At 45.1% G+C, this 12,132-nt stretch overlaps 1 protein-coding gene across 1 annotated transcript in view; it reads left to right on the plus strand.

Moving 5' to 3' along the window:
- Window positions 1-1,402: 1,402 nt before the first annotated feature.
- LOC309550348 (zinc finger protein with KRAB and SCAN domains 4-like) overlaps window positions 1,403-12,132 on the plus strand; it is a gene marked incomplete at both ends in the record, with an annotated part of 77,832 nt that continues 67,102 nt past the window's right edge. The window contains one exon of the mRNA XM_082250745.1: window positions 1,403-2,042. Within this exon, the coding sequence (XP_082106871.1) occupies window positions 1,403-2,042 (640 nt within the window). The remainder of the gene's footprint in view (window positions 2,043-12,132) is intronic.

Raw genomic sequence — 12,132 nt, forward strand, 5'->3', positions numbered from 1 at the left:
CAATGCGTTTAGGGACACATAGGAGAGAATGGTGGGGTGGTTAGTGGGTAATTTTACAAATGGTTAAAGATAATCTACATCTTTACTACTATGTGCATGCGGACAGAGGGTAGTTTACAAATAATGGCCTGTGTCAATTGCTGTACATCCAAAAACATCATAATTCGGGTGAAACTAGTAATACATGTAATGTAATGTAAAAAATCAAACATACCTTGATATAGTCCTTCTGCAAGACCTTGATGATGGCAGAGCAGGTCTCAGGGATGATGATACCAAGAGCTTGGGGGGAGATGCCTGTGGTGAACTTCAGATCCTGCAGGCTTCTCCCTGTTGCAAGATACCTCAACGTCGCAATTAACCTTTGCTCAGGAGTAATTGCAAGCCGCATACAAGTATCCTGCTTCAGAATATAGGGGGACACCAGGGCAAGAAGACGGTAAAAGATGGGATCCGTCATCCTCAAATAATTCCTGAAGTCATCAGGATTATTTTCCTGGAGCTCCCTCAGCAAGGACATATGAGAAAATTGATCACGGTTAAGCAACCAATTTTTCGTCCAGGAGGTCCGCTTCTTCTTCCTATTGCTCGTACGTCGTCTCAGAGCCAAAACTCCAACACTAACGACAGCAACGGACGAATTCACGGTCGCCATAATAAATTCTCGAACGATGTCTCGGAAAATAGCGAAATGTCGTCAACCAAACAAATGCTACCGAAATCAGCGCGAGATGCCCAGAAGGGTCACGGCCAAACACTCACTTCCTCTTTTGTAGCGGCGAACGTGCGTGGAACGTAGTGACGTCATTTTCTGTCGGAAGACAAATGTCCTGGGCAAGTTTGGAGCACTTTTCAACAGACAAACAACAAACACACCAGCCGCGAACATTTGTAGGACGTTCCGTCGGCCGACGATCGGTACGTGTGTACGGGCCTTAAGACTCAGGAGGGGAATCTGAGAGAGGAGCTGTGTGTGGACTTTCAAAAGAACAGGTTTGCTTTACTATGTGTTTTTGTGGGTGATGGGGACCAGCCCCACACTGTATAGTGAGGATAACCATTGTTTAGTTTAGTGCCGGACGGCAAGGATTTATTTTATTGTTTTGTTGTTTTTTTGTATCTTTGCAAACCTCTGCTGAAATAAAGCTGGCAATCCACCAGACTTTAAAGAAACTACCTGCGTGCTGGCCTTAAGTTCCTGTGAAAGGTGATCCCTGTGAGCTAATCTCCCACACGTGGTGGACTCAGCGGGCACTTTCTAAAGATGGAGGAAATGCTAAAGGCCCTGCTACAGGCCAATGCAGCTCAGCGAGAAACAAACCGCCAAATCGCAGAGGCCGCTAGAGCACAACAGGAGGCTACTGCAGCACAACTGGGAGCACAACAGGCAGCCCAGCAGGAGATGAACCGGCAGTTTGCAGAGGCTCTGCTAGAGTTAAAGAAAGAAGTTGCATCTCCTGTGCCAGCTGAACCAAAATTGGTACGTGCCTCGTACCACCTGCAAAAGATGACACCGGCCGATGATGTGGAAGCATACCTGACGACTTTTGAGAGAGTTGCTGTCCGTGAAGGTTGGCCAAACGAACAGTGGGCGGGTCTGTTAGCCCCATTTCTGACAGGAGAATCGCAAAAAGCGTATTTTGACCTGGACCCAGATAAGGCCCAGGACTATGAGACTCTGAAAGTGGAGATACTCGCGCGCTTGGGTGTCACCATGGCAGTCCGGGCCCAGCGCGTGCATCAGTGGACCTATTCCAGCAGCAAGCCACCCCGTTCTCAAATGTTTGACCTGGTCCACCTCACCAAAAAGTGGTTGCAACCAGAGACCTTGACGGGCCCCCAGATCGTGGAGCGTGTGGTAATGGACCAGTACCTGCGCGCGCTCCCTGCTGCTCTGAGGAAGTGGGTCGGACAGGGGGACCCCAAAACTGCAACAGAATTGGTGGACCTAGTGGAGAGGTACAGTGCTACGGAGGACTTGGTGAACCCGTCTACGCCCCGTTTCAGTGTGTCTAGGGGTGCAAGATCGCCCAGCGGTTCTGGTAAGACTGTTCCAGGGTTAAAGTGCATGGGGAAACTAGATAAGACTGATGTTACCGCTAATGAGACTGTTGGTCCTAGGCCTGGAGACTGGCCAAAGAAGCCAGGAAGGTCTTTGGGACCACTAAGAGGACTGGGGATAGAGCACATACAGTGTTTCCGCTGCCATGCATTTGGGCATATTGCTGCAAACTGTCCTATAAATGATGAACCTATGCAATGCGATTTTGCTTATAGGAAAAGACGCATATCTTTGTTTGCACAGGTCGCATATACTGCTTCATGTCAGAGTCGCATTGAAAAGCAAATGTGTGTTATTGCAGTGGATGGAAAGCCGCTCACAGCCCTGCTAGACTCTGGAAGTGTAGTGACCCTAGTCAGAACTGATTGTGTAAATCCCACAAAATTACACCCCAGCACCATTGGGGTCATTTGCATCCATGGGGACACTCGGGACTACCAGACAGCAGTGGTTGAGGTTGATACCCCTTGGGGCAGTGTGACCCATTCAGTGGGGGTGGTGCCTTCGCTACTTCATGAAGCTTTAGTGGGGAGGGATTTCCCCCATTTTTGGAGGTTGTGGGAGAACAAGGGGAGGCTGGTGGAGAGAGCTCCCCCTGCTCCGGAAGCACAGGAACTCTCACCAGACCCTTTTTGCCAAAGGGAAGGAAACCCTGTTGGGGGAATCGAGGGAGCTGGAGATCCTCTTCCTTTCCCTGTCATGGCTGGGGAGCCGGAGGACCTGGAAGCTAGCTCCCAGCCAGAGGGTAATGAACAGGAGGACATTTCTGGACCTGACAATGAGAGTAGCCAGAATGTGGTACCCGACTTAGAAGTCAGGAGAGAGGATTTCTGTACCGAGCAATTACGAGATGTCACCCTCCTTAGAGCCAGAGAAAACGCTAAGATGGTGGATGGGGAACCAGTAGATCCTCACTGGGCGGTGTCTTTTCCCTACATGGCCATTAAAAACAATTTACTGTATCAGGTGATAAAACGGGGAGAGGATGAGGTTGAACAGCTGCTGGTTCCCAAACCCTTCCGCAGGTTGGTCCTAGACCTTGCCCATGGTCATGTAATGGGGGGACATCTTGGTATCGAAAAGACCAGGGAGAGAATCACCCAAAGATTTTTCTGGCCCGGGTTACATGCAGATGTCAGGGGGTACTGTGAATCATGCCCTGAATGCCAAATGTCGGCACCATCGCCCCATTTTCGCAGTCCCCTGGTCCCTCTACCAATCATCGAGGTTCCTTTTGAGAGGATCGGCATGGACCTGGTGGGGCCGGTAGTGAAGTCTGCCCGGGGTCACCAGCATATTCTGGTAATCCTAGACTATGCGACACGCTATCCTGAGGCCATACCCTTGCGTAATACTTCCGCTAAGGCTATCGCCAAGGAGTTAGTCCAGGTGTTTAGTCGAGTGGGAATCCCAAAAGAGATCTTAACCGATCAGGGCACCCCATTTATGTCCAGGGTTACCAAGGAACTGTGTAGATTATATAAAATCTCCCATCTCCGTACCTCTGTCTACCACCCCCAAACGGATGGTTTGGTCGAAAGATTTAATAAAACCTTGAAAAGTATGCTAAAAAAGGTGGTTGACAAAGATGGGAGAAATTGGGATTTTTTGCTCCCATATCTTATGTTTTCCATACGAGAGGTTCCGCAAGCATCCACAGGCTATTCTCCCTTTGAGCTCTTGTATGGTAGACATCCCAGGGGGCTGCTGGATGTTGCCAAAGAAACATGGGAAGGTGAGGCCACCCCATATAGAAGCGTCATAGAGCATATCTCCCAGATGCAAGATAGAATCGCTGCTGTCCTGCCACTGGTACGAGAACATATGAAGCGAGCGCAGGAGGCCCAGAGGAGGGTCTATGATCGGGGTGCCAGAGTCCGTACTTTCAGCCCCGGGGACAGAGTGTTGGTACTGGTTCCCACGGTTGAAAGTAAGTTTCTAGCCAAGTGGCAGGGTCCCTTTGAAATTATCGAGAGGATAGGTGAGGTCAACTATAAAGTCTACCAACCAGGGAAAAGGAAACCACAACAAATTTATCATGTGAATCTCTTAAAGCCCTGGAAGGACAGAGAGACTTTATTGGCTGCATCTCCGGCCCCAGCAGACCGGGTGCCGGTGACACCTGACGTCCCCATAACAGATTCCCTGTCGGTGGCACAACAAAATGATGTTAGGGGGTTTGTGTACAAAAATAGAGACTTTTTCTCCCCCTTACCTGGCCTGACCAATGTGATCCAGCATGATATAGTGACAGAACCAGGGGTTCGTGTAAATTTAAAGCCATATAGAATCCCAGAGGCCAGGCGAGAGGCAGTCGCAAAGGAAATAAAAAATATGTTAGAGTTGGATGTAATAGAAGAGTCCCACAGTGAGTGGTCGAGTCCCATAGTATTGGTCCCAAAACCTGATGGCACTATCAGGTTTTGTAACGATTTTAGGAAACTCAACAGTGTATCCAAGTTCGATGCATACCCGATGCCTCGGGTCGACGAACTCGTGGACAGGTTGGGACAGGCCCGCTACATAACAACCCTAGATCTAACGAAAGGCTATTGGCAAATACCCCTAACTGAATCAGCCAAAGAGAAGACTGCCTTTTCCACTCCTGAGGGCTCGTTTCAATACAAGCGGATGCCTTTTGGTCTGCATGGGGCCCCTGCATCCTTCCAGAGAATGATGGACAAAACTTTGAGACCACATCGCTCATACGCAGCTGCTTATTTGGACGATGTGGTCATCCATAGCCTAAATTGGGACTCGCATCTGCCCCGAGTACAAGCAGTGGTAGATTCCCTTAGGGAAGCAGGTCTCACGGCCAACCCAAAAAAGTGTGCCATAGGCCTGGAGGAGGCCAAATACCTTGGGTATGTTATTGGTCGGGGACTGGTCAAGCCTCAGACCAATAAGATTGAGGCAATTCAAAAGTGGCCCCAACCGGTAAACAAAAAACAAGTTCGGGCCTTCCTAGGCATTACGGGGTATTACCGGCGGTTTATACCTAACTTTGCCACCATTGCCGCCCCTCTGACTGACCTAACGAAGGGTAGAGGGTCGGTCATGGTCAAATGGAATCCTGAAGCGGAGGAGGCGTTTCAGAGGTTAAAGCAGGCCCTTTGTGGACTGCCGGTGCTGGTGACTCCGGACTTCACAAAGGAGTTTGTGGTACAGACTGACGCCTCCGAGGTGGGCCTAGGTGCTGTACTATCCCAGATCAGAGGTGGTGAGGAGCACCCGGTTGTATACCTGAGCCGAAAGCTAAACAAGCATGAAAAAAACTATGCTATTGTTGAGAAGGAATGTCTTGCTGTTAAGTGGGCTTTGGACTCCCTGAAGTATTACTTGTTGGGGAGGTCGTTTAAGTTGGTCACTGACCATGCTCCCCTAAAGTGGATGTGTGACAACAGGGAGAAAAATGGCCGCGTGACAAGATGGTTCCTGGCTCTACAGCCGTTCAAATTTACAGTAGAGCATAGGCCGGGCAAGCTCCAAAACAATGCGGATGCCCTCTCCCGCATTCACTGTATGATTGGGTCTATTGCTCAATCGCCGGCGCTTGAGCAGAGGGGGAGGATATGTGACGGTATGCGAGGTGAGATAGTGGATAATCGCTATATTTCACCTCGCATACGTTCTGTGGTGAGAGACTGAACCGGAATCCGGCCCGGGTGTTTCCAGCCTCTGTGACAGGCTAGGTTCCGGTCCAGAGATTGTGAGTTACCTGAGTCCATGCTCAGGTGGACTTTAAATTAACATGAAAAGAGCACAGAAATGCTCTGGCCTGCCTAAGACTCAGGAGGGGAATCTGAGAGAGGAGCTGTGTGTGGACTTTCAAAAGAACAGGTTTGCTTTACTATGTGTTTTTGTGGGTGATGGGGACCAGCCCCACACTGTATAGTGAGGATAACCATTGTTTAGTTTAGTGCCGGACGGCAAGGATTTATTTTATTGTTTTGTTGTTTTTTTGTATCTTTGCAAACCTCTGCTGAAATAAAGCTGGCAATCCACCAGACTTTAAAGAAACTACCTGCGTGCTGGCCTTAAGTTCCTGTGAAAGGTGATCCCTGTGAGCTAATCTCCCACAATATATATATATATATATATATATAAAAAATAATAATAATTGTTTACACTTTCCAGATAGATAGTCGCAGTTGTATATTGAGTAGGTGGTTTTAATGTATTGACTAATCCCGACATGTTTTGCCGATGTTGGCTTTTTCAGGGGATTTGGAGACCACTACTAGTCAACAGACTATAACAAAGCAAAAACATGTATACAGCAAAATCGATTAGTATGACAATATTGTATATATATTATTACAGTTGTATATATTAGCATCTGTATTTATTCATATTTACTCTGTCCAAACCTTTCCAAGCTTACCCAGGAAACCACTACTGTGAGCCTTCTGGACCGTCCACACCTATTGGGGAAGGGGGCACCGTGTGGCCATAGGAAGCATAAATAAACCAGGCTAGGATAGATAATACATGAGAGATAAGTCTAGATATATAGCGGGCATACATAATATCTGTCCAATACTTGGCTAATTAGCCTGTAAAGTGACTCACATGTGTATAATTGGCAAAAGATTAGCGTGAGGGCGCCTACATTTGTGGCCACTGCCAACAGCAGGGATAGACAAACTAAGACAAGGAAAGGAGAAAGTGATGGTATAATAAATGGCTATCTTATCAGCTGTGTGATGTGTATATTTATGTTCATGTTACAATGCACATACAGTGTACAAACACATGGGTGTATAATATACAGTATCTCACAAAAGTGAGTACACCCCTCACATTTTTGTAAATATTTTATTATATCTTTTCATGTGACAACACTGAATAAATTAGTTTGCTACAATGTAAAGTAGTGAGTGTACAGCTTGTATAAAAGTGAACATTTTCTGTCCCCTCAAAATAACTCAACACACAGCCATTAAAGTCTAAACCGCTGGCAACAAAAGTGAGTACACCCCTAAGTGACAATGTCCAAATTGGGCCCAAAGTGTCAATATTTTGTGCGGCCACCATTATTTTCCAGCACTGCCTTAACTCTCTTGGGCATGGAGTTCACCAGAGCTTCACAGATTGCCACTGGAGTCCTGTTCCACTCCTCAATGACGACATTACAGAGCTGGTGGATGTTAGAGACCTTGCGCTCATTTACCTTCCGTTTGAGGAACCTCAATAGGATTTAGGTCTGAAGACATGCTTGGCCAGTCCATCACCTTTACCCTCAGCTTCTTTAGCAAGGCAGTGGTCATCTTGGAGGTGTGTTTGGGGGTCGTTATTTTGGAATACTGCCCTGCGGCCCAGTCTCCAAAGGAAAGGGAATCATGCTCTGCTTCAGTATGTCACAGTACATGTTGGCATTCATTGTTCCCTCAATGAACTGTAGCCCCCCCAGTGTCGGCAGCACTCATGCCCAGACAATGACACTCCCACCACCATGCTTGACTGTAGGCAAGACACACTTGTATTTGTACTTCTTACTTGGTTGCAGTCACACACGCTTGACACCATCTGTTCCAAAAAAAGGTCTCATCAGACCACAGAACATGGTTCCAGTAATCCATGTCCTTAGTCTGCTTGTCTTCAGCAAACTGTTTGTGGGCTTTCTTATGTATCCTCTTTAGAAAAGGCTTCCTTCTGAGACGACAGGCATGCAGATCAATTTGATGCAGTGTGCGGCGTATGGTCTGAGCACTGACAGGCTGACCCCCCCTTTAACCTCTGCAGTAATGCTGGCAGTACTCATATGTCTATTTCCCAAAGACAACCTTTGGATATGACGCTGACCACGTGCACTCAACTTCTTTGGTCGACCATGGCAAGGCCTGTTCTGAGTGGAACCTTTCCTGTTAAACCGCTGTATGGTCTTGGCCCCCATGCTGCAGCTCAGTTTCAGGGTCTTGGCAAACTTCCTATAGCCTAGGCCATCTGTATGTAAAACAACAATTCTTTTTTTCAGATCCTCAGAGAGTTATTTGCCATGAGGAGCCATGCTGAACTTCCAGTGACCAGTATGAGAGAGTGATAACACCAAATTTAACACACCTACTCCCCATTCACTCCTGAGACCTTGTAACACTAAGGAGTCACATGACACCAGGGAAGGAAAATGGCTAATTGGGCCCAACTTGGATATTTTCACTTAGGGGTGTACTCACTTTTGTTGCCAGCGGTTTAGACATTAATGGCTGTGTGTTAAGGTATTTTAGGGGACAGCAAATGTACACTGTTATACAAGCTGTACACTCACTGCTTTACATTGTAGCAAAGTGCCGTTTATTCAGTGTTGTCACATGAAAATATATAATAAAATACTTACAAAAATGTTAGGAGTGTACTTACTTTTGTGAGATCCTATATATATATATATATATATATATATATATAATTAGGAACATGTAGAAGCATATACAGTCTGACAAAGCAATGTCAGTTTTACAAGAAATAAACATAGAGCACAGGCTGCTATACTTTTATGTAAAGAGACCGATTGAAAACTCTCCGCTGTAAAAGGTAAATGATTGACAGAACTCAACTGCCTATAAAATGTCTCTTCATATCATTATATACAGAAGTATATGTGCCAAAAATCTAATAAAATAAGGCAGAAAGCCAATGATCATGATACAGCAAAGTGTCTCCAATCAGTTATTTCACACAAATATAATGGAATCTTATGTGGATGTATGCAACATCACAGCAATCAATTAGCGTAGTCTATCGCATATCTCACCTGTTAGTTTAAAGCTGTGATATGTAGGTCACCTGCACCATTCCAGCAGAATGTATGCTGGAGATGCCAGCTATTTATGTCTTCCACTCAGCCGACGTCACCGGCTGAGTGTAGACGTGACGGTGCTACTGCGCATGTTTTGAGGTCCGGAATGATCTACCGACTATGAGGCCCACAAGGACTAGTGGGACGGTCTGACGAGATGACGCATCAAAGGTGGGAGGTACAGCCTCACTGATGGACGAGTAAGGCCAAAGGCCACCGTCCAAGGCAAGCCAGCCTGCAAATGGATTTGCTAGTGTCTAGCGGCCCAGTGTCGGGATATCAGAATGGTGTTAGCCCGAGCACTGTCAAGGTGTATGGGGGAGTCCCGAATGTAGGGCTGCACAATGAGGGCACTGCTAGGATGTGAGTCCCGCAGGTGCCCTGGGCGTCCATGCAGTCACACTTAGCGCTACCACAGCCCCAGATGCGGACAAGCATAAGGGCAAATCATGGCAGGGCAGCTGAAGGAAGGCTGCATTGGTCCCGATCAAAAGAAAGGATCGGCGCCATGCATGACAGAGTGAATACTATCTGTAATAAAAGTACTATAAGTCAAAACATGAACAATACATGTAATATGTATCAATGCAAAAAAAAAAAAAAAACATTTTACAGGTGCAGTGATTTTAATGATGCTTAAAGGGTAACTCCACTTTTGTGGGAAAAAAATAGTAAATAAATAAAATATATATATATATATAAAGCATATACAATTGCGACTCAAGTCAGATTTTACTGTAGCAATGTTTCCAGGTCTTGGGCCTGATGTGGGTCTGCCAACAGTACCGGTAATACTTCCCACACATTTAAGTTTTGAACCCAGGTATGAGAACTGAGACAATGACAATTCCGGCATCTTTGGTTTGTTTTGTTTATTGTATATTGGGGATGGGAGAAGTGGGATACTCTTCTTGCTCTTCTAGGCTTAAGTGGGACTTTGTACAAAAATGCTCACTAGTGCTGTCTTGATGCCAGCTGAATGTCGACCAGCGCTTCCTGACGCTTGCAAATACTGCTTGGCTGAATTAGTGCTGGAACCTCGACTTTAACTTGTTTGTTAACTTAGAAGATCCAGAACTGTAGAACACTTGACTCCTGACTAGGGATGATCGAAGGTTCGGGTCGACCATCGGTTTGACCCGAACATTGGCTGTTCGAGGTTCGGCCGAATTCCGAACTTCTTGCTGAAAAAGTTCGGAATTAGGCAACCAGAACCGGCCAAAATGCAATGGGACAGGAAATGGGCTTTAAAAGCCCGTGATTGGACCAGAACCATTAGTAAAAGCCAATTGAGGGGGCAGGAGAATGCTAGGAATGTGATTGGAGTGACTAGGGGGTCCAGAGGCCAATCATTAGTGAATACGCCCCCCAGTATATAAGATAGCCCTCGCCAAATTCCTAGCATTGTAATACAGGGACATGGAAGAGAGTGGAAGCAGTTCTGATAATTTTGCTTCAAAAGTGTCATTTAGCATTTATTAGTGTGAGGAAAGGGATATCTAGTGTAGTTAGGGTGCTATTTTCTACTTTAGTTAGATGCAAAAATTTAGTTTCTGTAGGGAAAGTGTTAAGTGCCAGGGTGACCGTAATATAGTGTAGGGTGAACTGACTCTGACTGCTATGGCAGGGTGACCAAACCCTTCCATATCAGGGTAACCGCTATAGAGAAAAGATTGTTTCTCTTAGGTCACTTTCAGAGCAGGGATATGGCTTCTCACCCGTCAGCCTGCTTTTTGGCTGCAGGCGTTTATAGGGATTTTTTGAGGACAAGTTTGGAGTCAGGCATGACATCTGAACTTGTGTATAGGGGTATATATACACACACATGTCTGTATATATACACCTGCACATATATAGGTGTGAAAGGAGCAGAACACTATACTTGCGCTAATTAAATAATTAACACCAATATGTCTCCGCTCCTATCACACCTATATATGTGTATAGCTGGGGGGAGTAACGCGCTTTAAAGTGCTTAATACAACATAAATAAAATTATATACATATGTGAAAAAGTGCCAACGTGCTTCTTAAATATAATATTCAAAAATTATGTGTCTCAATGTGTAAAATAAATACAATCCGATATAAATCCTTCAATTAATATAATAGGTGATAAAATGGACTAAACTAAAATTCATCTTAGTAGAACCAACTATATCAATACAATATATAGTGAAAAAAAATTTATAAATCAGTGACCTTTTCAAAATTAAATAATGTGCTCTAAATAGGTGATATCCAATAAAGTGCTGAAGTGTCCTTAAAATACTTATATAAATATATAGTGATCAACAAAATCTTCTTTATCCAAATTTGGCATGCAGGTGCTCTTTCGTGCGGTGCCCACTAGGTGTCCTAAGCGCTCACCTCACTGCTCCTTAAAAAGAGCCTTAAGTTGTATGCCTCAGTATGCTGTTCCTTCCTCCTTATTGGCATATATGTACCATTATGAATCCTCGGTTATATCTCCCTTGTATAAACAGCTATATTCCAGGGGATATATGCGGTCCTTAATATCTCCAAAAAAATCAAATTGGGCCAAACATGGTGAAGTACGTCCCATAAATTTATTTAAAAAAAAGTAAGAGTAACACTCACATTGCTTTGCGTCTTGTTTCTAGCATAACAAACATTCCTTTGCCGATACGTCACTTCCGGTTTGGCTATCCTACGCGTTACGCTGCGTACCCACGCAGCTTCTTCCAGGATCCCTGGAAGAAGCTGCGTGGGTACGCAGCGTAACGCGTAGGATAGCCAAACCGGAAGTGACGTATCGGCAAAGGAATGTTTGTTATGCTAGAAACAAGACGCAAAGCAATGTGAGTGTTACTCTTACTTTTTTTTAAATAAATTTATGGGACGTACTTCACCATGTTTGGCCCAATTTGATTTTTTTGGAGATATTAAGGACCGCATATATCCCCTGGAATATAGCTGTTTATACAAGGGAGATATAACCGAGGATTCATAATGGTACATATATGCCAATAAGGAGGAAGGAACAGCATACTGAGGCATACAACTTAAGGCTCTTTTTAAGGAGCAGTGAGGTGAGCGCTTAGGACACCTAGTGGGCACCGCACGAAAGAGCACCTGCATGCCAAATTTGGATAAAGAAGATTTTGTTGATCACTATATATTTATATAAGTATTTTAAGGACACTTCAGCACTTTATTGGATATCACCTATTTAGAGCACGTTATTTAATTTTGAAAAGGTCACTGATTTATAAATTTTTTTTCACTATATATTGTATTGATATAGTTGGTT

The sequence above is a fragment of the Pelophylax lessonae genome (assembly GCF_965119305.1).
Source record: "Pelophylax lessonae genome assembly, chromosome: 3".
In the NCBI taxonomy this organism is placed as follows: Eukaryota; Metazoa; Chordata; class Amphibia; order Anura; family Ranidae; genus Pelophylax; species Pelophylax lessonae.